Source organism: Ursus arctos, unplaced genomic scaffold (assembly GCF_023065955.2).
Source record: "Ursus arctos isolate Adak ecotype North America unplaced genomic scaffold, UrsArc2.0 scaffold_20, whole genome shotgun sequence".
In the NCBI taxonomy this organism is placed as follows: Eukaryota; Metazoa; Chordata; class Mammalia; order Carnivora; family Ursidae; genus Ursus; species Ursus arctos.
Genome location: NW_026622875.1, coordinates 32,993,097 through 33,019,596, shown reverse-complemented (window position 1 = coordinate 33,019,596; position 26,500 = coordinate 32,993,097). Strand labels below are relative to the sequence as shown.

Genomic DNA, 26,500 nt, shown 5'->3' with positions numbered 1-26,500 from the left:
AAACTAATAATACCATAATGATGACTACCGTTTATTAAGAATTTATTATGGTCTGGGCTATTTACATGTAATTTTGTACCCTTTGAGGTGGTGAAACTATGCCCATTTTACAGAGAAGTAGACTCGCCTTCAGTCACACAGTAAGCACGAGGCAGGCCCTATCTCAGCATCAGGGCTCATATTCTTTGCAGCACAAACCCAGCCCCCAAAACCCACTCATATACTTCCTAGGGTCTGGGGTGTATACTTCCTCCTTCATCCCCGATGTCTAGCCATGGTGTCTTTATAGGCGAGCAGTTTCACATGTAGGTACCCACACTGCATGCCCACCTGCCCAGATGGTCTGCATGAATCTACAACTGTACTTACTGGCAAAACACACGGGGCGTGGTTTTCTGCTGGACGCCTGTTACCCTGACTCAGCTCATGATGGCAGGTGAGATAAGGACAAAGACTTTCCCACGGTGGGGTCAGAGCTGGTGCATGGTGTGCGTGTGCGTGTGCGTGTGTCCGGGAGAGTCAGGGAGGTTTCTTCCCCCAGGAGCATAGCAGTGTGATACAGCTCACTTAGCAGCGACACTGAGTGTCAGCAACGAAGCAAGTGGGACAACTGAGAGAAGACGGTTGTCTTGACATTCAAGTATTTCTCTGCTTGGCCACCAGGAGCCCATGCCCACCTGTTAGCTCACATGACAATCCTATGAACACGCTTTGGGAAATCCTAGAACACTACACTACACATGAGCAACATTCCCATCCCGGGGTGGCTTCACTGAATTCAGCTGCTCTGGCTGGCTGGGTGAACAACTAGGACTCTCCCTTCTATTCCTCAACCCCACTGTATTTTCCTCTTAGGACATATGAACCTTTAAGTAGGGAATTTCAGACACAGCAAAGTCCCCTGGCAAAAGGTAGGGGAGATTTGAAGGTATGAACAAGAGGTAAATGATCTGGGGAGGGGACCCTCATGCCTGCATTCCCCTATCCACCTGTTCTAGTCCCGAGCCTCTGGCCTCCGGCCCACCCCTCCGCCAGGTATGTCAGGCGTCCCCTTCTTCTGGGACCTACTACAAAGGCTCCACTTACTGCCTTAGGACACGGGTGCTGCCATCTAGTACTTAACCTGGAAGACTGGCAGCCCCCTCCGTCCCCTGGCCAGTCCCGAAACCTAACCCTCCCAGGGAAGATTACCAGTGATGATATAAATCAGCCGTGTTCAGGAAAATGTAGCCACTTGGGGGCAGAGAGACAGGGTAGGAAGAACACCTGATCTGTGTCCTGGAGATCAAGGTCACTTTTAGTCACTCATTTTTACATCTACTTTGTGCACCTGCTCTGTGGCAGAGACATCATGGTGAGCAGGGCACACGCTGTCCCTGCCATCCTGGGGCTCCGATGCAGCGGCGGAGGAGAGAGGTACCTTAAAAAAAGAAACCAAACCAACAAATGTATAATTACAAGCTGCAACGGGTGTGAGAAGGAAATGAACAGCATGAAGAAGCAGGGTGTAGGAAGCTGCAGAGGGCCCTCAGAGCAGCCTTCCCATTTCCCCTGGTGGGAGAGGGTTTCACAGGTTTGGTCTCCGCCTCCAGCACCCTTTATAATTAATCCCTTCCCTGATGAGACAGCTTTAAATAGAATGTGGTTAGCACAGCCTGGATTTTATCATTTGAGAGAAAGCCCTGCTCCCCGCTAGGAGAGGAAACCAGGGGTTTTCAGAGAAGCCTGCCTGGGAACTCCACCCAATTCCCACTTCTCTGCACCTCCTGAACCACCCCCCCAACAAGAAAAGCTTGATCTGACTGATACAAGGAGCACCACTTAAACTCCATTCTTTGGCTCATTTTTAATGCCTCCTTACTAAGCAGCACAAGCAGGACTATATGTTCACTGTGAAGTCAAGCTAGTTACACATTTTATTGGACTGTAACAAAACTCTGGGTGATTGTCACCATTTCCACCGAAGCAGCCAACTTGCCCTGACAGCACTGTAAGCAACCAGAGCAAAGGCGTTCGGTGGCTTTCCTCTTCCCGTGTCGTCTCTAGTGCCTGCAGGTTCTTGACCATCACAATGTTAAGTCAGTATTACTGCTTTAGGGGCTCACGGCTTTTCCAGGACAGGAGCCCTCGAGCTCTGGCAGCACGCTCCTCCTACGAAGTTAACAAGTAGAATGCTGTTCTTAAGGATCAAAATTCAAAATGCACTAAATTATTTTTTGGAAAAAAAAATGAAATTATAATTTAAACTGGTGAAAGTGAATATGGGAACCAGGGCATTAAAATACCCTAGGGACTTTTTCTCCCGATCCTCTTTGTCAGGGGTTGGCCAATTCTTTCTGCAAAGGAGCAGACAGTAGGTATTTTAGGCTTTTAGGCTTAGGCTTAGTTTCTGTCTCGACAACTCAGTGCTGCTGTTGCTAGGAAAACAGAGCATGGGATGGATGTAGCTGTGCTCTCACACAACTTTGTTTATGGACGCTGAGATGTGAATTTCACATGGTTTTTGCAAGTCATACAATATTATTTTTCTTTTTCAATCATTTAGCATGTAAGAACCATTCTTAGCTTGCAGACCATACAACAACAGGTGGTGCCAGATTGGCCCATAGGCCGGTTTCCCTAACATAGTACAACTCCTGCCCTAACGTAGTACAAGATGCATCATTTGGTGATACGGGACTCAATGAATTCAAGAGAACATAGCTTGAGATGCTACATGCACATTTTATAAAAGACCATGAAAAATCAAGCGCAGCTAGCATTTCCAAAGGGTAAACATATATTATGATATATGTAGGCAAAAGAAAGATTTGGTTATGGAGAGTCCTAACATTGGTCAAAGACTTGCACAGACTCACCACAAACAGGAATTAGTTAAGTACCATCCCACTTGCATTTAGCTAAATACTTGGCCATTTCTATTTACAAAGATAGGGTTTGGGGGGGGGGTTTGTTTGCTTGCTTGCTTTTGGCACCAGATAAGTGATTTAAAAACTAAAATTATTGGGGTGCCCAGGTGGCTCAGTTGGTTCAGCATCTGCTTTCGGCTCCCGGAGTCCTGGGGAAAGAGCCCCACATCGCATCAAGCAGGGGGCCTGCTTCTCCCTCTGCCCCTCACCCTGCTCATGCACTCTCTCTCTCTCTCTCTCTCTCTCTCGCTCTCAAATAAATAAATAAAATCTTCAAAAACACCCTGAAGTTATTCTGTGCCCGTACGATGACATAAATGAAGGAGTGACTCCACACGACCACCCTCCAGCGTAGGAGTGTGAGGAGTATTAAGAAAGCCAGAACGATCAACGCTCGTTTCAAAGAAAATACCGCAATTAAAGATTTTTGGAAATTGATAAAAGATCTCCTATATAAAATTTCCATATAAAAATCTAAAACGTTTAGCCCTAAAGATGTGACTAACATGAAATGTAGTGGGGAAATAAATATTTTAAACTACCTAACATGTTATTTTTAAGTTAATTGGTAATTAAGCTTGTAGAGTTAAACTTAACTCTGAACACATCATATTGTCCACCCACTGAGTTTACTGTGAGAGTCGTTTTCTTATGGTTCAGAATTTAAAATACCCTAATTAAGTTAGAAAAGCCTTTAAAGCCATTATTAAGTGCTATTTTTATTCCTGATAAATTCATGTGGCAGTAAGATCCGATTTCTGGTATTAAAGGTGGTTATTTCTGTGGGGTGAGTGGCGTCAATTATTTCACAGCAATCTGGGGGAATAGAAGTGAACAGAATGGAAAACAGGAGCTGTTAAAGTAAGGAGTGACAGTTCCTGCAGTCCCCACTGAGAGAGAAGTCTGCGGTGTGAGGCTTGCGAGGGCAGGCCCCGCCCCGCCCCGCCCCACCCCTGCAGACTGGAGCGGTTTGGGGAGGCTGAGAGGGTGAGTGAGCACTCCCACCCAGGCCAAATCAGGAAGGAATGGATCCACAGGCAGGGCTGAAATTTATTCCTCTCATGAGGATGAGGTCAAATGTAACATATCAACAAGATGTAGGCTTCAAAGCTTGTGTAGTGCCAAATGTTACTCACAGGAACACATCTAGCTGTGGAGAAAAATCACCACCTCATTATTCAAAAGGCTGTGGTTAAAAGCACCTTTAAAAATTTGTTTCCAGTTCATAACTAGGGATATAACAGATTAAAAGAAAAAAAAAGGTCAGAAATGAGTATACCCTACTGCCCAAGGAAAGATGCCAGAAGGTGGTTTGAGTTAAGCGTCTACAATCACATTTTCTCAAAACTGATTCTGAAATATATGATTTTTCATATAAGCTGGTTATCTCAATAGCTTCATTTTCATGGAGTTGGTTCTATTCAAATTATCCCATTTCTTAGAGAGTTGTCTTCTAAACTGTGATTGCACATCCAAAGGGCCTATGTCCACAAGAACAGAGGTGCTCATCATTGCATTTACAAACCAATCTACGTATCATCGCTAACAATTTTATACAAGTATCTGATGGAATTTCAATCTTTTTTAACTCAACTCCAAATTACACTTGCAACAGTGCTGAATTCCTAAATGGAAAAGCATGTTCTGTCCTAAACTACACAAAAATGGGCGGTCATAAACCAAGTTAATCTGTGAATGGATCTCACATTTAGAAAGTCAGGGTGATATTTAAAAACATCAAAATTCTAAACAATATAATTGTATTATCAAGGTAACTTACACGTTTTCTAAACTCTAACCTGACTATGGACAAAAATGGGACACGATGAAATATTAAGTAGTTCATCCTTTTGATGAATCTTTGACAAAAAAAATACTTCTGAAAAGAAATTCACACATGTGATAATTACTTGTGAATTGTATCCAGCACTCTGAGGCTAGCACTGGTAAAAGAATCACTCAGGCAAACGATTTCCACTTAACCGGCTGGAGAACATTCTGAACCCCAAATGGAGCCAGACACGAGGGCGAACTGCAGGCTCAGATGGCAAAGGCAGCCACTTCTCCAGGTGGAATGAAGACCCACCACAGGCTTCACATCCCCAACTCCCTACCTGGTCAGAAATTGCCTCTGTTAGGAAAACTAATTAAGCTAAATCGTGAAAATGCATTTCCCTGGTCCTCCAGTGGCCCAGGTAGTACCTGGGGTTTCAAAGTGGAGCCCACACTTGGGGAGCTCCAGGGTTTCCAGCTCAGGTCTCTGCAACCTGACAGAGATGGAGATGAACACACTGACTTCTCTTCCAAAGTAGCTGGCAAAGCCACCTCTGGGCCAACAGCAAAGGCTAGAGGGTCAAGAAGAGACACGCTCTTCTGGGTCCAAGGTGAGAGGACCAGAGGGCTCCCAACCACAAGGGGAGAAGCAGGCTGAACGGATCAGTGAGCTGTGAAGTGCTTGTTCTAGGTCAGCTAATCTTCATTTCTGTGAATCGAAAAGGATCTGGAGCTCACAAGCTGCATAAAGACACACAAATCAAGCGCCAGGCACCGAAAGTCAATTAGGCTCTTCGTTTCTTTGATCATCACTTTTCTGTTTGAAAAGGATTTCCACAAAGAGGACGCTCACGCCTACAAAACTAGATGTAGAGATGATACTGTTCTGTGGACATGACAGAAATAATTCCAAACTTTAAGATGTCAAACGGATTCTGGATGTTGAAAAAACTTTTTTTTTTTAAAAGAACTGTACAGTATTAATAGTAGCAAATCAAAAATTTTGAATCTGGAAAACTCCAATTGCTAGAGGAATATAGGCATGAAGTTCTTGTCCTTAAAGTTATTTTTCTCCCCTTTTTCTTTTTTTTTTTTTTTTAAGATTTTATTTATTTATTTGACAGAGATAGAGACAGCCAGCGAGAGAGGGAACACAAGCAGGGGGAGTGGGAGAGGAAGAAGCAGGCTCATAGCAGAGGAGCCTGATGTGGGGCTCGATCCCATAACGCCGGGATCACGCCCTGAGCCGAAGGCAGACGCTTAACCGCTGTGCCACCCAGGCGCCCCTCCCCTTTTTCTTGCTCGGCAATTATTAGGCTTAACATAACTTCTTCATCAATCCAAACACACCAAACAGATGTCACGGTTCCAAGATGCTCTAAGAAGGATGCTACTCGCCTAACAATAGTGAAGATCAGAGAACAATCTGGCTCTATTTCTCTCGAGGATCGAGGATCGTAACAGAATCCCTTTAGCTTGTGGGGTTCTGAAAGTTGTCCCATCATACTTCTAACTCTACCCTCTGGCTCCTTTCTGAAACACCCAGGGCATTCTCTAGCTGGTATTTCTGGCAATCCAGAAGATGTGCTGCACTGGGAAAGGAAAGCTGACATCCAGGGGGCTGCAGCAGAAACACAGGTGCTATGGGAAGAGTGTAAAACGACTTTTTTCCCACAGGCATTGCCATACTTTAGAAACCATTTTGCCCCAGGGGCTTTCCACCGATTCAAACAGCTAGTTTCAGAGCCCTGGGTGAAGAGCAGCTCACTTATAAAAACAGACACTTCTCAGTTTTAAAGGTCAAATTAGATTTTTATTTGGGTTCCCACCAAAACGACAGGCTTGAAAGCCAGGATTTGTCGAGGAGAAATAATTTTCTAAATTATTTTAACATGTGAAGAATCAACCCAGAGATCCCAGAGCTTCATGCCCTAGGGTAGAGGGGACTGGCCTTCCATCTCTCAAGGCTGGGCCGAAGGTCAGCCACGCTCAGGCGGGAGGAGGGAAGGGGCAGTGGGGAAGTTGGAAGTCCATCTCTTGCAGTCCTGAGTGACTGTAAATGGAGCTAGGGAATCCCTTCCCTGCATGGCCCAGTCTCGAGGTGAATGGGGGTGACGGGGAGGATGGCAAGCTTTAGAGTGATGTTCTTTATAAGGACACAGGAAGAAGCCTTCTGCAACCATTCCCCTCCAGGCAACCAGTGGCCACTTTGTAGGGAAGCAGAGGGAAAGAGAGAAAGTCTGAGAGACTGAGCATTTTACCTCAAGAGACGAGTATTTATAGTCCAAAGTGGATAAAATAAATCAATGCAATGGATCAAGTTCACCAAAGTGAACAGAAATTGGGGAATACCCACCTCCCTCCCGAGAGAGGAAAGCTGCATTTTTCTTTGCCGTCTGAGTTGAGTGTGGGTTTTGCACTCAGACTCTGCCCCAGAGGCACAGATCATAGAGGGGCTGAGCCTGAGTACTGGCCACAGCAGCACGGCTTCCTCTGCTCAATGAACTTTTACTTACTCAAAGTCAAACGGAGACAAAAAGTTCACGGAATAAACTAGGATAAGGACGCTAAACACTTCCTCACAGCTTTGAAAAGCCGCCAGTGCACATCATGACTAACCAAAAGAACTGTGTGTATTACTTACAGAGCAGGGACAGCATTTTAAATATGTATACAGATCCCTTTCCCTTTCTTTCTTCCTTCCTTCCTCCCTCCCCCCACCTTCCTCCCTGCCTCCCTCCCTCTCTCTCTCTCTCTCTTTCTTTCCTCTAATTTCCTGGAAAGGTCCTTGACAGAAAGAAGAACTTAGCAAACAACTTACCTTTACCCAATGCAGAAACATAAAATACTTCCAGGCAAGAAGAGACTATATCAAAAATAAACTTTGAAGGAATGTAAGAGCAAAATCCAAAATGCAATGTAGGATTTGATGGGAAAAAGTAATTCCCCTGTTCTTGCATAGGCAAAAAAAAAAAAAAAAAAAAAAAAAAAAAGAAAGAAAGAAAAAAAATCACAGTGCTTCAATGATCTTAGTACTATCAAAAATGTAGTAGTGTTCTTCTGCATAAAGCACAGGTGTAGAAAGAAGTTCCCTAACTTTTTAGGTTTCAGATATGTTTTATACATAGTTTCTACCAGAGCCAGTGAAATAAAAATATTAAAATAATAAAAAAAATTCAGTTTGAAAAATAAGCAATCTCGCTCTGCCCCTTTAAAAAGCAAAAGAAAGACTCTAAACAGAAAAGTAAAACAGTAGAGACCCCATCAAAATACATGGCCCCAAACCACTGCAGTGTAATGGTTCCCCAGGTGGCCTTGGTTCAAATGAAATCTACCCGAGAACTGAAATGATGCCAAGAGCAGGCTCCCATTTCTCATTTACCAATATGGTTGGACAGCACCAACCATATCACTGTTTCCTAGCTTACTTAGAAATTTTAAGTCAGACTGCTGGTATGTCAGATGATACATGGTAGCTGGCTTAATACCATTTATCATTTCTTCCCTGAAGACACCATCTGACAACATGTTGAACTCCATTACGGTTTTCATGTCTGTCCTCCCAGAGTTTGGAGCTAGGTATCAAATTTAGTTGATAAAAACTGCTATATGATGAAGTCTCTCTTTCAAGGGGATGTCAGCCCTTAAAATGCTACTCTTTTCCCAACTGCTCACTGCTTAGGTATCTGGGGTGTGTGTGTGTGTGTGTGTGTGTGTGTGTAAGAATACTTCTGAATATGTGCTCCTCGGTTTCTGTGGAGACATGTAAAACTAGAAAACTGATGAGCAATAAAATCCACAATCATCACCGTTTCACACCCTGCACACTATCTTCCAGAAGTGTCCGAATCTCCCTGCATCTGATTACTGAGTGGCAGCCGCTGCATCTGATCTAATCACACATGTGATGCTGTCATCACACTGTATCTTTAACATTTCTTCCCCCTCCCATCGGCTTGGCAGCTTGAACCAATTTGGAGTGGCTCAGCTGTATGGTTTTGATGACGCCAGGGAAACTGCTTTTGGACACATCACTGGCTGGACCTCCCCTGTCACTGAATTAGACTATAGCCTTTGGGTTTCTGATCTTCCCTCTGCAGGATATATCCACCTTTGTACACACACACACACACACACACACACACACACACACACACACACATATCTAAGCTCAGTCTTATTCTAGAGCATAATAATCTATCTGGTCTTTTTTTCTATAATTACAAAAGTTGGGAAGGTTGACACCTTCAATTAAAAGAAGCTTTTAATGTCAAGTTCTGAGGCAGTAAAGTGATAAAAGGAGCCACAAAGGAGACGGGGATCAATAGCAGCCTTATTACAGATCATGTCTGGCTTGGTCCAGATGGGCTGACTCCATTAATTATGAAGTGTGATTTATCTCTTCACCGCATTAAGCAGCGGCAAGACAAAATATGTGAAATCACACCCATAAGATAAAGCAGAGTGTTCCTGATGTTGCGTGCCAATTGCCAACATGTCTGTATATGAAAGACACCCTTCATTTCCCATATTTTATTTGAAGAACTAGTTTTTTTAAAGAAATATTTAAAGTAATGAGTTAGAAGGGACTGTTCAGTAATTTATGTAAAAACACTCAGAGAGCAAATAATATCCTCCTGGACAAAGCATCAGGTTCCTCCCTTTTACACTGAAAAAATACTGTTCTCCACTGGATAAATGGATTCCCCAGAGTATGCTTTCTTAATTAAATGTGAAGGCAATTAAAATCAAGATTTTTGTGAAGCTGTGAAAGATGAAAACAAACTAATTTTAAATAGAAAGTAGATACAAAGGCCCTGCAGTGCTAAGAATGAGGTCCTGTACAATCTCTGAGCAGAGGGGGGCTGCCCGAGGGTCCACCGGCGTGCACGGAACAGTGCTACTGCCTGGAACAGAATCGAGCATCATTTTCTTTACTGTTTCTTCTCCCCTTTCATTCCCCACAACTCCACCTTCAAGCTCACTGACTGAAGCAAATTCCATATTACAGAAATCATAGCAAAACCAACGAAAAACTTTTTTTCTTAAAGAGTTGTATTAAGAACCCCTTCACGGGAGAGCCACCCTCTTAACAAATTCTAGGTGTACGATACATGTCTGCTTACTGGCCTGATGCTGGCCAGTGGGGCTCTGAAGCTTATTCGCCATACTTAACCGAAACTAGGCCTGTTGATTAGTAACTCCGTTCCGCCTTCCTCCAGCCTGTGGTAACTACCATTCCAGTCTCAGATTGTATGAATTTGGTTATTTTAGATACCTCACATAAGAGGAATCATGTAGTACTGATCTTTCCATGTCTGGCTTATTTCACTTCGAATACTGTCCTCAAAGTCCAATGAAAAATATTTATAAAGAGAACTTTCTTTGTATCCAACATTTCCAATGTTCTCTCTCTAAAGAGGAAGAATGTTGACTCCTTGGTCTCTATATTTTAGTATGGATCTCACAAAAATTTAGAAATTTAAGTCTGAAATAGGAAACTAATAAACAAAGATAGCTAGAGAGATGAATTATTACTGATAATACTAAAAGGATGGTAAAAATCACTTTCATTTAAAAAGATGATGAATTAGATCACTGATATTGCTGGGAGGGGAAGGTTTACACTGAAATGCCAGTGCACATGTGTTCTTAAGAGCACTGTGTATTGTGGGCACCTGGGTGGCTCAGTCAGTTAAGCAGCTGCCTTCAGCTCAGGTCATGATCCAGGGTCCTGGGATGGAGCCCCGCGTTGGGCTCCCTGCTCAGCGGGGAGTCTGCTTCTCCCTCTGCCCCTCCCTCACCCGCTCGTGCGCGCGCGTGCTCTCTCTCTCTCTCCCAAAAAATAAATAAATAAAATCTTAAAAAAAAAAAAAAAAGCACTGTGTATTGTAAAGAATGTCTTAAACTCAGGTTACGTAATCCTTATTTTCTCCCACCAGCTTTAAATTACACGAGAGAACATTCAAGCTCAATTTTGATACCCGATTGTGAACGGCAAATGAATTCAAGTACATTTCCATAAATTTTAAGTGAAATATTTAAATCTGTTGTTTTCTGAAGTAATAATATAAAAGACACGTTCAGCTACTTATGACCAGATTTCTTTGACTGGAATCTGACCTGACTATTGAAATAGTCTTCCTTAGTTTAAGCTCATCGAACCTGTCTTTTAATCTATGCCAAAGTATGTAAAATGAATTCTTTTCCATCATCATGAGGAACAGGAATCCGAAACGAGTTACCTCTTACTTGGAGAACCGCACATGAACAACTTTAGATTATTATTATTATTGAAGATATCTGGGCTTTAGCTGCATGTTGATCACTCATCTATACACCACACGTGGCTAATTTCCCTGACCTGGATCACAGAAAGAACACAGGACAAGGAGACTGCTAAACCTAGCTCTGCCACTAATTTGATGTGCCACAGGGTTTCCGTTGTTTCCACCTGATCGGCAGCGAAATAAAAGCACTCACCATGTGCTCTCCGAGCTCTCTTTCCCGCTCCGCCTCCTACAGCGGGTACCGCCTGAGCTGGCCCCGCAGCGCTCCGATCTGAGCAGGAACCCCCACGGCCCTCAGGGGACTCGCCCAGAATACGTGCGTCCACATTTCCGAGCACGCTTCACTCCGTAAACTCAACTTTGAATAGCCTCCTTCTTATCACCTCTGCCTACTGAAATGTGACTCATTCTTAAAGGTCTAGCTCAAAGACCAATATTTCCCCGAAGTCTTCCTAATCCCTAACCCGGAAACTGACCGTTCTTGTCCATAAACATCCAAATGGTTTGCTTACATATTTTAAAGTATCTGTCATGTATCATCTTACTATCTACAGATACACTTTATCTCTTCTACTAAACTGTAAACACCTCAAGGGGAGAAAAGGCTTATTTGTCTGACAATACATCGCCATTCCCACTCTCCACACCGGTCCAGTCCCTGTTATCAACATCCCCCACCAATCTGCCTAGTCTAAGAAGGTGTCTGTACTTCTCTTCTTCCTCTACTCCGGAATGGCTTTGACACCTGCATGGCTTTGACCCAGGGTTGAATCTCACACTTCCAGGACCCAAGGAGGAACCACACATAGGGTAAAAACCACGATTTGGACAATTTAGAAGATCCATTTGTTGGTGGTAATCACAAGAGCCATTAGGACAGTCTAGGGGCCATGCATAGGGTGACCATACAACTAATTATCTAAACAGGGACACTTCTTTTTTTTAAAAAAAAGATTATTTATTTGAGAGAGAGCAAGTGAGCACAAGGAGGGGGAGTGGTAGGCAAAGGAAGAGGGAGAAGCAGACACCCCGCTAAGCAGGGAGCCCAATGCAGGGCTTGATCCCAGGACTCCAGGATCATGACCTAAGCCGAAGGCAGACACTTAACGGACTAAGCCACCCCAGCACCCCTAAACAGGGACGCTTCTAAGAGTTAAAGGGAGAGCTATGAATAATTCATCCGGGGCAAAAGGTATATCAGCAGGAAGACCAGGATATGTGGCCACCCTGGACATGGGCATTCTTTTCTAGCCTCCAGAATGGTTTACAAGTTGTTCGCGTTTCCATGATCAATTCCTTCTCTGCATTCTCCTTTTTCCCAAGGAAACTGGCATATTTCAAATATACTGGCTTATTAATAAGAGTTTAGACACTGAAAAGTAATCACAATCGTAACAGCATAAATACATATCTGCACACGCAGGAGAGGCCACGTGTGGCCCTGGCCCCCCCAGGGCCACCTTCAGCAGTGTAGACCGGCAATGAAACAGGAGTTCTGGAGCGGATTTCTCACACTACTCTTACTTCTCATTTGGAGCCTTCATATTATAAATGGGAAATAAACAAAATGAAATAAGATCTTATTTCCAAGGTTAACTTTGGGTAAAGCTCAACATAAATCACAAAAATAAATAAATAAATTTAAGGTTACAGACTGTCCAGGACCTTAGTATACTTCCCATCAATGCTCCTTTAGCTAGTTTTAATAAATTAATTGTTACAAGGTAAGAAACCATTAAGTTACTAAAAAAAAGGAATATAAAATATAAATATTACAAGAGTTATTGCTGTAGCAATATTAGTTTTAAAAATTCAAATTATAATAATTTGAATTTAATTTTAAATATTTTATGGCTTAGTTTTTCAGACGGAGTTAAGACAGGACAAATCAATAGACCTAGGGGTGTAATGCAGCACAGCTATGGCAATTAACATTATGTAAGTCTCACAATTTAAAAAATATGAACGAGCTAAAACATTCTGTCTGATCACTTCTGCAACGATGCAACTATCCAGTTATGTGCAAACAGAGTTGCATAGTAAGAGTGATCATTTAGCAACCCAGGGAGAGGAAGGGACAGGGAACCAAGGAGCACTGCGTGATTCCTGTGCCAAATACTGTGATGGGTGCTGGGAGGCTGCTGGCGCCCAGAAGCCTCTTGGTCATGAACCCTGAGAACCTCCTGCTCGGGGTCGGCACTCAGCCGCTGGACTAGGTCCTGGGTCCTCAGCCTTCTCTAGCCCCCATGGTTATCACCCAGGTGGGGTGCCGCCACCCCACTCTCAGGAAGTTCCTGTTAAAAAGGTTACGGAGAGGGGGCGCCTGGGTGGTGCAGTCGTTAAGCGTCTGCCTTCGGCTCAGGGCGTGATCCCGGCGTTCTGGGATCGAGCCCCACATCAGGCTCCTCCACTATGAGCCTGCTTCTTCCTCTCCCACTCCCCCTGCTTGTGTTCCCTCTCTCGCTGGCTGTCTCTCTCTGTCAAATAAATAAATAAATTCTTAAAAAAAAAAAAAAAAAGGTTACGGAGAAGAAATGTCACTGTGGGACCGCCATGGAAATCAGTGAAGCGCCCAGGGACTGAGTCATGTTAGATTTTGGTGAACGAAATAAGTCTACAAAATGTCTAACAATTTTACGTGTGGCTTAAGCTTAAGAAACATTTATACATATCAGCTACGTCTTCTGGCTTCTTCTCATAAAACAGGAGGAGGTGGGAACTAACTAGGTGGCCTCGGTCACAGCGTGAAGGAGCTCTTCAAACTTTCCTGTTTTTACCTCTTTTCCTATCTTTCCACTTTTCACTGCAAAGGAGCAGAGCATAAGCGTCCAGTGCTTTGCTTCCCAGCTGCCTCCATTACCTTCCAGTGGACTGGATGGCTCCCTGAGGATGGGGCAATTCAAGGGCATTCTTGTGGCCCCTGCAGCACCCAGCACAGCTCTCTCCCCAGTGTGGACACGCACTTGCCCCTGGCCTTCCCTCTTTCTTCAGGCTGACTGCCACTCTCTGTAGTTTGCCCGCAGAGCCCACTGTTTGGTCTTTTAGATCGCTCACGCCACCACGAATTCTAAGCTAGAAATAGTAGGGACTGATACGTATCGGCTAAAATGTGTGGCTATTGCACAGGAATCCAGGAAAAAGGTAGGTAATGAACTGATAAGCTGTTTAAAATACTGCATTCTACTGACTTGTACTTCCAGATCTTATTTGTCTAAAGACTTGAGCGAATAAGATCAAGAAGTGAAGATCAAGAACAAAAGGTATTTAGAACTTTTGTTTTTGGGAACAGTACCCCTTGGTCAAGTCCATTTGTGAAACAGGGCATTCTCTATGTATCACCCTCCTGGGAACTCAGTATGTCAGCAAAGAAAAGGCCCTAAGATGTCCTGCAGTAAAGACATATGATTAATTTTGTTCAAACCAGTATTTCCCCAAACTGCTTTACCATGGAGCCCTTTCTCCCATGTGACATTTACCAATATTCTAAGAAACCAAGGTTCCTCTGAACACACTGTGGGAAATGCTGGCCTAATCTGGTTTTTGTCTTCCTTTGAATTATATAAGCCCCTCTGAATTAAAGCTTTCAGATCAACTTACAGAATAGTCAAAAATATTTCTGTTAAGGCTTATGATGCCAATCCCACTTTGTCTTTAACCTCAGCGGCTACGTCAGATGAAGCCTAGTGTTTTGTGGTCGTAGCCCATGCATTTTGCGTAGAGGAGGGGGTAGACGTAGCCTCTTAACTCTGAGGATCCTGAGGAGCAAAGGCTGACAGCCTGGCCCATCTGGGGGAGCAGTGTCCAACACCACCCTTAAACCTCACAGGCTGGAGAGCCTCCACGACATCATGGGCTCGAAACAGTGTTGTTCACTCACTAATTCTCCCTTAGAGCTACGATAAGTCAAAAAGCACAATAAGACCAGGATATGATTAACGAAAATGCAAGAAATATGTAAGCTCAAAAATGTAATATTCTAGGTATCCTGAGGATACCTCATTAACGTTAAGTTGATTACAAATTATAGGTATCTCAGAGCAGCTGCTGTAAGGAAGGAAAGCATTATACATTATAATCACGTGATAGAAGAAATTGCCCCTAATTGTGCTTAAAATTTATTTTAGAAAAAATTAAATTTCTCACTTTTACCAGTCTGAAGAATGAAAACAAAATAAAAATGAGCAAATCAAGGGCTGATTGCAGAGAAAGATTTAAAAAAAATTCTTTGCCATGTATGTGTAGAAAATAGCATATGCTTGAGAAATCAATTCGGATACATTCTTGAAAAGCTAACTACTATTTAATCCGATTGAGGCAACGGTTTCTGAGTCCTGCTTTCTAAAACAACAACAGTAAACCACTGAGCTCTTTCAAATACGGCAAGGTCAGAGGAACGATTTTTCCGACATAGGTAAATGAAGCATGAAATAGGAAAGCACACCTTAGCAAGAGCTCCTGAGTATGTCTGGTGTATTGTCTCACGATCTCTCTCTCACCCAGGCTCCATTAAAGCACAGAGAACAACTCACCATGTCGTAAGTTGTTACAATCTTCTTCAGAACCTCGGGCACGATTCCCTGCAACTCCATCGTGGGATACTGCTCGCTCAGATTCAGGACCACCAGGGGCGTGTTATCAGATCCCAGGAAGCGGGGAGACACCGCCAACATGCACTGCATGAGATTGGCCACGGAGGAGAGGCCACACAGCTCCTTGAATGATACCACGGCATTCTGTTACGTGGAAAGAAAGGAGGCGCTCTGTAATTAACCAGAGGTTTTAAGTTCTCGAGGCTGTTCTACTTGATGTACTTGATTATACTTGAACTGCCTGGTACAACTGTTATTAGCAAAGTCATGACAATTAACTAATGATTATTTCATGCCGGGAAAAATGGCTATTTTCCAAAGTAAATACAGTTACAGACATTTTCAGTACCAATTTACCAAAAGTACAGAAAATGCGAGTAAGTAAAATTCATCTGAAGGGTAAAGCCTCTTTTCAGATCAAAGTTCACAGTGGCGCTAAGGCTGATAGGCAATCGTGAGCAAACAAGAAGAATGGCTTCTGCACTCAAACACGGGAGAGGAAAAAAAATCAAAACAGGTTTAAAGTAAGTATCAAATGCCAGCCATCTAAAAAGAAAGGGAGTATTTTCGAGGGAGAAACTTAAATGTCTCTCACCTGTTTACACTGGTTCCAAATTGAAAAGAATATTTTTGGAGGAGGGGTTAAATTTATTGTCTCAGTTGTGGAGGCTAGAAGTCCAAGACCAAGGTTTTGATATGGTTTGCTCTTCTGGGGTCATGAGAGAGGGACTGCTCTTTCTCTCTCTTTCCTAGCTTTGGAAGTCCAGTGAAGGCAACGATCTAGCAGCCAAGGGATACCAAAGATTGCCAGAAAACCACCAGAAAATCTAAAGGAATTTTGAGGACAAAGCAATTTACTGCCCAGTAGGAGACCCTCCCCTATCAGTGTGTCCACTGATTGCAACGTTTGTTCCCCCACCCCACCCCTTTTCTCATCACCAGAGCTATGCCATTAAAATATCTGGTAAAGAAAATCCCTTGATACTGCCAAATGTCACGGTTGGCATTCTTGGAGCACTTACCAAGTGCTAAGCTAGTAGGCCTACCTAGTACCCATTACCTCACTTAATCCTCTCAACCAGCCACGCTGTGGGTAAGGAAATAAGTCTCGGCTCTGCTCTAACCTCTCTCTGTTATTTCTCTAAGGTCACACAGCTGGTGAGCGAAGGAGTCAAGATTTTACCTGAAATCTGTTGATGCTGAGGCCTATGCTTTTTAATTACCATGCTATAACAACCGGTAAATTCTAAGCAAAATGGGAGTTACTCCAGGTGCACTTGGGTCCTGATCTGGGCTGAGCACGGCGGCCAGAAGGGAGGAATCCAGGCCTTGCAAGTCCCGTGTCTGCTGCTCTCACATGCCCCAGTCTAAGAAATGAGCGGCGCTTTGGTTTTCTTAAACATTTTCTTTTTATTAATATCTCTTTAAATGTGGACATCAAACTCTGTGTCATTTTGCTCAAAATCACTTGGACGTTGACTGCTTGTGACAACAAACCATGACTGTGAGGTCTACGACAGGGTCTCCCAATCACTCCGTCACACCTCCCTATTTTAGTTTCTTCACAGCTCTTGCTTGTGTCTGCAACTGTCCTATTTGCTCGTTCACCTGCTTGCGGTCTGTTTCCCTCCCCACCGCCCACTCCCCGCTGAAGGCACTGCTTGTTCAGGGCTGCGTCCTCACGGCCCAGACTGCCTGTGCGGGCCGGGCGCTCGTTAAGCCCCGCCACCGCTGCTCTGCCGGGTGCAGCGCAGACACGCAGCTCTGGACGCAGGATCCCCGAGCTCCGGAGGATCCCCGCGGGAACGCTGCGGCGCACACACGACCTGGGCCTGGGGCAGGCCACTGTGCCTTGCTCGGAGCTCAGGGTTTCCCAAACCATTCTCGCCCTCAGAAACAGGGAAAAGCCCTGCAGCTCCCTGTTACGCTTTGACTTGGAGAGAAAGAGAATAAAACTCCTCTCTTGTAGCAAGGTCTTTTTATGAATGAGTTCATCTATAAAATCTGTATGGGGTTGAAATCTGCTGAATATTCTGAGTCAGATTTTACTTGCTGGTGCCATTCTTCTCATAATAGGTATCTATAGATATATACCCAGCTAATATATTTAATATACATATTTTAATAAACACACACCGAGCAGCTACCCCAGACATGGCAGGCGCTCTCACACGCTGGGCCGGGGGAGGGCCGGGAGCTCTGTGAGGCGGGCCCCGGTACCCTGCTGGACATGTGGACGATCCTTAATTACATACATTCGTTCCTAACTGATTGCTTTTAGCCATTATACAGTTGAGAGGTAATTACTATCTTAGACTTCTAATAAATACAGACACCACATGTCTTCTACTGAAACACTTGAATAGCCGTCCTCCGACATCAAGCAGCGGCTCAAAACACAAACACATCGGCTCATTGAAGTGCTTGCTATTTTCCTAGCACTACGGCTCCAGAAGAAAGGGTTGGAACATGTGCCTTTTATTTTGAAAGGTCATCAAAGTGTGTTCCAGCTAAAGAATATTCCAGAAAATCAGAGATTCCCATGTACACTCCTAGAAAACAATGGGGATCTGTGAAGCAGACAAGGACGATTATGTGAGACAGCAACAAAACTGGTTTATTCTAACGCATTATCAATATTTTCGACACCAACTTCAGTTCTGGAAATGTAAATGATTAAAAACAATGAGCCTAGAGGTAAATGTTCTAATGACAAATTGGAATTTACAAATTATTGAAAATCAAATATACTGTTGGAAGACCCAAAGCCCTCCACGGTATTCGCAGATGGTGCGCAGGGTGCACCGTGAAGGAACGCCGCTGAGGAAATACTTCAACACGAGTACCCACCTGCATGTTCTCTCTCAGGTCTGTGGCATCCCGGATAGGCGGCTGGGCATTCTTGAACACCTCATCCACAGTTTTAATCCACAGTGTTCTTAAAGATGCATATTCCCTGGATTTCTTCCCTTTTCTCACGGAAAGGCCCCTTTTATGAGGTTTCCCTCCTCCTCTTCGGTTAGTAATAGCCACGTGGACAAACAAAGAAGCGTGCGCCAGGACCTCTCCAGTCAATGACTGCAGGGGAACGTGGCGGTAGCCTGTCTGTAAACATTCAAAGGGAATTGTGTACTGGCCAATGAATTCATCCCCAATGTAGTCATCATCTAGGACTACAAAGCGCACCATGGCCAGTTCAGGTAGGTTGATTTGAAATTCGAAGCTTTCATCAAAAATGGGGGCATCTCCATTCTGGTGCACGGTTTTTGTCCTTTGTTCTGCACAGTCGGCAGGGATTCCGTGAATCTCCACATAGACGTAAGGATCCACCACATCTCCTTTGGCACCTGATCCTTTGGGTTTGGGAAAGTTCTGCCCACTGATGATTTTAATGTGAAGAAGCTGCGGTGAGACTCCCGGGACAGAGTCTTTCGTGTTGGCGCTGAAGAAAGACACTTCCTCCCTCATGATGGCCGGCCGAAGGACGTAGCCGCAGTTTCCGTTCTGCCTAAACCAGCCAATATTCAGGTCCATCATCAGGCCTGGGGTCTGAAAGTTCATGGCTACGATCTGACAACCACACTTCCAAAAATCTTGAGGGTTCATGTTACTGGAGTCAATTCTCATTGGGCTGGGGAAGACCCTGGCGAGAAAACGTTTGTTGTAATTTACAAAGTCCCCTGGATTTTCATTGGCGTATTTGCTGGCCAGCACTTCATTAAACGAACAGACTTCCCAGTACTTCTGAGCCTGAAATGATACCTGAAATTCTTTGAACTGAACAGACTTACAGATGCTCACGAGTTCAGACAGTTCTTTACAGAGCTGAAATCGCTTCACAGGCACGTTGTTGGGCTGTTCCACGTTCTCTTTGCCCATCCTCTGAGACATTTCTGCCCCTTCGTCTTCGTCGGTAACATCCCCTTCTACGCCAGAGCAACTTGAGGACAGCTTCTTGGCTTTAATGAGTATCCTCCCTTTTAGGACATCTGGGGATGGGAGGTAAGATTCCTCCATGTTGGGCGATGTTGTATAGAGCTTGTCCCCTAAAATTTTCTTCATGTGCTGAACCATTACCTTCTGCTGTTTAATAGAACAATGATTTTCTAAACACAAGATAAGAGGATACTCCGAAGCAAAGAACGCATACTTGTTAATAATATCAATGACGCTGCGGAAGACTATCTGAGAGGTCATGGTGTGGCCCGTGTAAATTACAGGTTCATTATCTGGCCCATCCCATACATCTAACTCAACACTCCGGCAACCCATTTTAAGAGCTCGGATGTATCCCGTGATGTCAGAGGGACCTCGGAACTGATCCTCTATTAAGTATGTATTATGAGATGAGTTTATAAAGTAATGAGACAAAGGTTGCTTCATATCTTGACAGACCTTCTTATGTTCTGGATCAAATATATAACAGTCGGGGGACATAAGGTACTTAGTAAACCCATCTATGGAAAGCCAGCCCTTTTCCTGACCTTCTTTGGATGGCTCATATTTATTAATAATTTCAAGGCTTATTTCCTCATTTATATGTGCCACACCCTGCTCTGCCTCAAGAAACATCATAAGGTCCTTGGTATCAAGAAATTCTTTATTGCTTGAAAACTGAACTAAAAGGAAATAAATTTCAGGTCTGGTACAAAGCTCATGGAAAACCTCAACAAATTCTTCCTTTGTGACTTCAGTACCAGCTTTGTCCTTGGATTTGTGCAATTCTTTGAACTTAAGCTCAATTTTGCTAGTTTTTAAACCAGGATTGAGGTCTCTGATACACTGCACAGCATTACACAGAGTTATATGTCCAAGGTTATCTACATCAATTTCACTAAACATTTGTGAAACCCAAGAAGTCCTCATGTTGTCTTGGCTACTTTCTAACATATCAAGTGTATGTTTTCCGTAAGAAATTAGGTACCGCAGTCCCGTAACCCAGATGTTCGCAACATCTGCAGAGTTGGCAACCAAATCAAGTGACTCATAATTCTCTCCGTATATGACTGAAAACGCACAATCTTCAGATATCTGGTCAGAAATGCCATTGCTGCGGAATATGTCTGTATTTTTTCCTGTTCTCACTTCCTTGATGGATTTAATATCAATCTTGGCTTTCTCAGAATCTTTCTTAGATGGTTCCCACCTCAGGCTCTGCATGTCAGCATCCAGTAAAAAATACCTATGGTAAATCCTGGAGTTGGAGCGAACCTTTTTGAGTTCTGAACCCTCGACCATCGAATTGATACAATCACTTGCACTGCTGATCTTCTTCTCTGTGGGCATGCTACTGAACGAGACGGTCTTCTTCCGCTCTCTTTTCTGTTTTGTACCATCCTGGGAGGAAAAAAAAAACAGTGTACAAGAATAACATAAACATGGGTTTCTACGTTCAAGACCAGGAATAAAAATTTAATTTTTTCAAAAAAATCATACTGTTAGGATCTCCTATTGAATGTTCTATGACAAATGATACTCCATCACTTCTAGAGCTTAGAAGTGGCCCTGGAGTTTGCAGCCTAATACAAACAAGTAAAAAATCATTATTGAATAATTGCAATCCATGGGTATCAAGAAACACAATTTCAGTTATACACAATAAAATCCTGTACAGAGAAAGGACTACTTAGTTCGCAGGGCTCAGGGAAAAAAGAAATACAGGATTCCTTGTTCAAAAATTGTTAAAATTTTAGCGGTGCCTGGGTGGCTCAGTTAAGTGTCGACTCTTGATTTCAGCTCAGGTTATGATCTCAAGGGCCATGAGAGTAAGCCCCCATCACGCTCCACACTAAGTCTGTGGAGCCTGCTTAAGATTCTCTCACCTTCTCCCTGTGTCTCTCCCCACTTCTCAAAAGTCTCTCTCTCTCTCTCTCTCTCAAAAAAAAAAAAAAAAATGGTAAGAATTTTAAGGTGATGGAAGAGTATTAAGTCAAGTGCAGGGCCCTTCTGAGTGTGGGGCCTGCACAACCGCACAGGTCACACACCCATAAAGCAGGCTCTGCATGTTGAATACATCTCCCACACCAGTGTTCCTCAAACCTGTCACCACACCACTTGCCTCAGAACCAGCTGGCTTACCTGATTAACATGCAGATTCCTAGGCTCATAGGATCAGATCTCTAGGGGGCAGTGCCCAGGAATGCGCGCTGTAGGCAACACTCTAGGTGATGGGGATGCACACTGACATTTGAAAACCGCTTGGACTCACTAAGATGTCTGGGTTATTTCTGGAAATGCCAAAAGACCTGAAACAGCTAAGTACAGACCACTAAACGGTGTGAGTAGACACTGAAATTCCAGCAGGAATTCCAGGTTTTTCAGAGTCTCAGATTAGTCACGGTTCTCAAGACTTGGGACAGATATGGTTTTACGGCTGCAGTTGTACCGAGTCTGGGTGGGAGGCTAGCTGAGGGAACTTCTAAAATCCTAGAGCTGGATTTATTAAAGCCTATTGCCGTGCACAGGCTAGTGCTTAGTACAATGTCACCTGAGTACTTCCAATATCCTTAGGTTATCTACACTATCAAGGGAAACACTCTCGGCAGCATCTATTTCTAAAGAAGTCTGCGTCACCAACGACACGGCCCTCCACTTCCCTACAGGGTGTCACAGGAGCTCACCTTAAGATGCTGATGCCACAGCTATGTGTGTACTGAAGTTCCTTCCCTGTACAGACACCTTTATTATTATTATTATTTTAATGCTCAAATGACCTCAAAGTGTCTTTCACAATTTTCACCTAAAACATGACATTGCCTTTCAGGAAGTATATGAGAATTTTGACAAATCTTCAGTAAGTCATTATATTCATACACAGGGAGTAGACATGGAGGTTGAGATTATATAACTTGCGTGGCAATGAAGAGAAGAGCATGAAGGATATTATACACAGGCAATTCTAACTTTCTGATTCTCTCCAGAGAATCTATTTTGAGTAAAATCTCTACATTTTAGAAAGTGATTACGCTATTCTCTGCATCTGAAATTTAAAACCACTCTTACTTTTTGACTACCTATACTTCCAAAAGCAATTTACAGGCGGTAATTAAACTTAAACTTTAAATCATATGGGTATCATTTCCCTCAAAGTTTCAAAATGAACCGTAGAGACTTTTGTGATCTAAATGCCAAGATACAACATAAAAGCCACAAGGCAGAGTATTTCTTGGCAAACGAATCCTCAGAACAATAAACTGCAAAAGACATAAAAACTGTGGCGATTGTATCCATAAGATGAATTGCATCACAGCTCTTCCAAATCCCTAAAGCATAGACTGTGTTCTATCTATTTCAGCAAGTTGGCATGAAATTACATTTGTTACCAGCCATGCATAACGCCTGAAATAAATGTATAAATTTCCTATTTTTCAGAACGAAGGTTGTCTTTACCTTTACAAATACACATGTACCTTTAGTAAAGACAACATACTAATTAAGTAAGGGAATTTTATAATCGTTATAAATTATATCTCTAAGGTGCCACTAGTAAAAAGAAGTCACAAAGATAAATGGAGGTACTTATCTATTTATCCATGAAAAATATATATAGCATTTCCTCAACACTGTAATCTTTTATTCTGTCAGTCTTAACATATTGACTAATACTCAATGGCTTCTTTCTAATTTGTTACAATTGGTACATTTCAGATTCATAGGTCTCTTTGCTATTAAAAAGAAAAAGCCAAATCGCAAAGCACACTGATAACATACTTAAGTGCTCACACACCCTCATCTGTGGGACAGGCAGGAGCTTAAACACCACACTTGAGACTTTCAAAACATCGCCTTGCTTTTCACAAGCCAGCCAGGTTTTGATTGGTGAGTTCTGATCATTCACTGCAGATACAGGAACATGACGGTCACCCCAACACAGGCTGATATAATGAGAGCAGGGATTTCCCTTACCACTTTCCTGTCTCTTCCCTCTCTGTCTGTGGTGGCCCAGAACCATCCTGTCCTCTCCAGAGCACACCGCGGCCGCCTTCCTCCCCAAAAGATGAAGCTATTAGCAAACACCAACAGTCATGTGCTTGCTTAGAGACCAAACAGGAGAAAGGATATGCGAGCTTGCCCTCAGCACTGGATGGACCAGAATCCTGGCTGGAAGCTACAGGTGGATGTGAAGGCTGGCCCCCCAGGGCCCAGAGGAAGGGAAGAAAGGGCCAGAAGCCCTTGTGTGGGAGGGAGGGGAAACTGAGGTTCAATAGCAGGAGATCCAGGCCCCCAGCTGGCCTGACTCCCAGAATCTTTAACCCACACCTACTTGGTTTTCACTTTTCAGCCCAGCCGAGATCAAGTACAGTTCACCCTTGAATAACTCAAGGGTTAGGGGTGCCCATCCCCTGCATAGCTGAAAATCTGCAGATCACTTCCGATTCTCCAAAAACTTAACCACTCATAGCCTACTACTGCTCCGTAGCCTTACTGGTAACACGTAGTTGATTAACATATATTTGGCATGCTATATGTATTATATGGTGTATTCTTACAATAAAGTAAGCTAGAGAAAATGTTATTAAGCAAATTGTCAGGAACAGAAAATGCATTTACAGTACTGCACTGTATTTATTGAAAAAAAGTCCATGTGTAAGTTGACCCACAAGTTCAGATCCACGCTGTTCAAGGGTCAGCCGTACTTACATCAACTAAGCAGGTGGTCAGCAGCAGGGCTGGAGTCTATTTCCTATGCTATCTCTTAATGTTAGTTAGTTCAACTTTAACAGTGTAAAGTGCTACACATACAGTCTTTTTATCTAAAGAAAACAAACTGAGCAATTTACATGAACTAATCACCTAAAACCAGAGGAAAAGATGTAAGTTTCTGCTGAGATAAAGGTACCTCAAAATACTTTCAAAAACAGTCTAAATGATGTTTTGGAGCTGGTTCTTAACATTTTAAGCACTCCCGATATAGAGCTTCTGAGCAGTAAAAACAAGAGACTGTAAACTTGGTCCACTGGTGCAGCTCTCCTAGTCTATCAGCACTTACTAACACCAGGAGAAGAAACACAAAACAAATGCTCAGTCTGGAGGAAACTCAGCTTTCAAAAACCCCACCTCCACATCAACCCTGAAATGCTGAATCCTAGATCCAGGCCGGGATTCCAGTGTGGGGGTGGGGGCGAGCGTAACAGAAGGAGGAAGGGGATGGAGTATGAAAACAAAGCAGCCATTTGTCCTTCTGGTTTGTTTGAGTCGAGTCATTTAATTTGATTTAGAAATAACATTAAAGAAAGACCTGAGATTTTTATGTTGCCTGAAGGGGGCCTAGGAATAAAGAGAGTTAAGAAACATTGGGTTAAAGAAATTTCTATCCTTAACAAAAGAAAACAAAACGCCCCCAGAAGCGACTTGAGGCCCCTTAAAGGAGCACAGCAAGGCCTGGCCTTTCTTAAGCTTGTAACAAGAACCCTGAATTGAAGGAATAAGTCATGCTGGGCACATCAGAGCTACCTTGCAAGGCTTTTCATTCATCGTTAAAACTTTGATGTGCTCTCCAAGATGAGCAAAGAGGGAAAAAAAGAAGATGGATCTGGAGGAAAATCGGTCACTTTGAAGGTCATTTTGTACAGTCAGATGAACTGAAAAGAAAAAATTAACTTGAAGAAAAGCTAGGTCTGGCCAAATGTTGCTCCCCACTCACGTGGAAGTCCCCTTACTACAAATAACAGAGAGCTTCGTGGCCCCCCGGGACTCCTCGCCTCACGGGCCCCCTCTTCCATGCTGCCCTCTACTGCATTCCAAGAGCTCACCCTGGCCCAACTTTGGCAGGGAGCCTATGAGCACTCAGATCAGCAAACGGCTTGGGGACCCACAGGGGACTTGAAAGTCATGCATGTGAGCAAGTACCGCTAAGAGGACAGCTTAGAGTGTGGAAAGCCAAGAGAGAACGCCACTCCCACTGTGACGGGCAAAAGCCAAATTATCTATAAAATCGTAAGTTTTCTTCTAGTCATCAGAGAACTGTGGTCACAAAGCAACCAAGGGAGCTGAATTCCAAAGAGTGACAGGCCCTTCCAAGGACAGAGAAGACCTAGAAACTGCTTCATGTTTGACAGAGCGTGGGAAGCACGTAAGAAGAAGTCAGCTAAGATTTTAAGGAATTCGTACAGGGCAGGTGTGGGCTGGTATATCAATGTAGAGTAACGAGGAGCCCCAGACACAGGCAGAGTTTGCACGTATTTGTAGGTCTGCATGAGTGCTCCTGCGAAAAACGGGGAGCAGAACAGGTGAGAGAGCCCCTCTCCAGAGCACAGGCATGGGGGGCAGATTGAAACTCTGCCTCTTTCCCCAACTACCCTCCTATATTGAAGCAAAAGCCTTAAACCACTGAGGGAAGGGCAGCAAGGCCTCTTGCTCCCAGGACCACTGGGGTAAGGGTAGAAGCAAAATCCATCTCTCTCTACAGCCAGGCAAAGACCTACTGCCCCAAGGAGTAGAAAAGACCCTCTTGGACTCAGGAGCCTGCACCAATAAAAGCAGAACTCTTCTACCGCCGGGAGAGCAGAAAACTGTCTCCTGCCCAGACTCAGCACAGAGACTGGCAGAGTGTGGCTGCTCAGGGGAGCAGGGCCGGAATCCCCACAAGGTCCCATCCCTGATGCACACGAGCATATGGCTGCCTGATACAGAAACTAGACCAGGAGGACAAAGAACTCCCCTGACTTCCCCAGAAGCCTAGCACCAAGGAGCCAGCAGTGTACCATGGACGAGGGGCAAGAGCATGGAGAGAGACCCCTTTCTCATACAGGCGTTTGCCCATGAAAGCGGAGGGCAGAACAGGAACAATGAGTAAACCCTCTGCGACCCTAGCCCCACCTAAACACAAGGCTATGGTGGCCCACCGGTGGAGGAATTTAAAGTCAGCGGTACAATAAAGGGAGCAATGGCGACTCAAAATACAAAACCCGCTCAATTATCGACTACACTGGGGGCGCCT

At 43.8% G+C, this 26,500-nt stretch overlaps 1 protein-coding gene across 1 annotated transcript in view; it reads right to left on the bottom strand.

Moving 5' to 3' along the window:
• PLCL2 (phospholipase C like 2) overlaps positions 1-26,500 on the bottom strand; it is a 184,604-nt gene that overhangs the window by 51,227 nt on the left and 106,877 nt on the right. Inside the window, exons 2-3 of the mRNA XM_026496951.4 lie at positions 18,412-20,898; positions 15,502-15,705 (exon numbers count right to left, since the gene is read on the bottom strand). Coding sequence (XP_026352736.3) covers positions 15,502-15,705; positions 18,412-20,898 — 2,691 coding nt within the window. The remainder of the gene's footprint in view (positions 1-15,501; positions 15,706-18,411; positions 20,899-26,500) is intronic.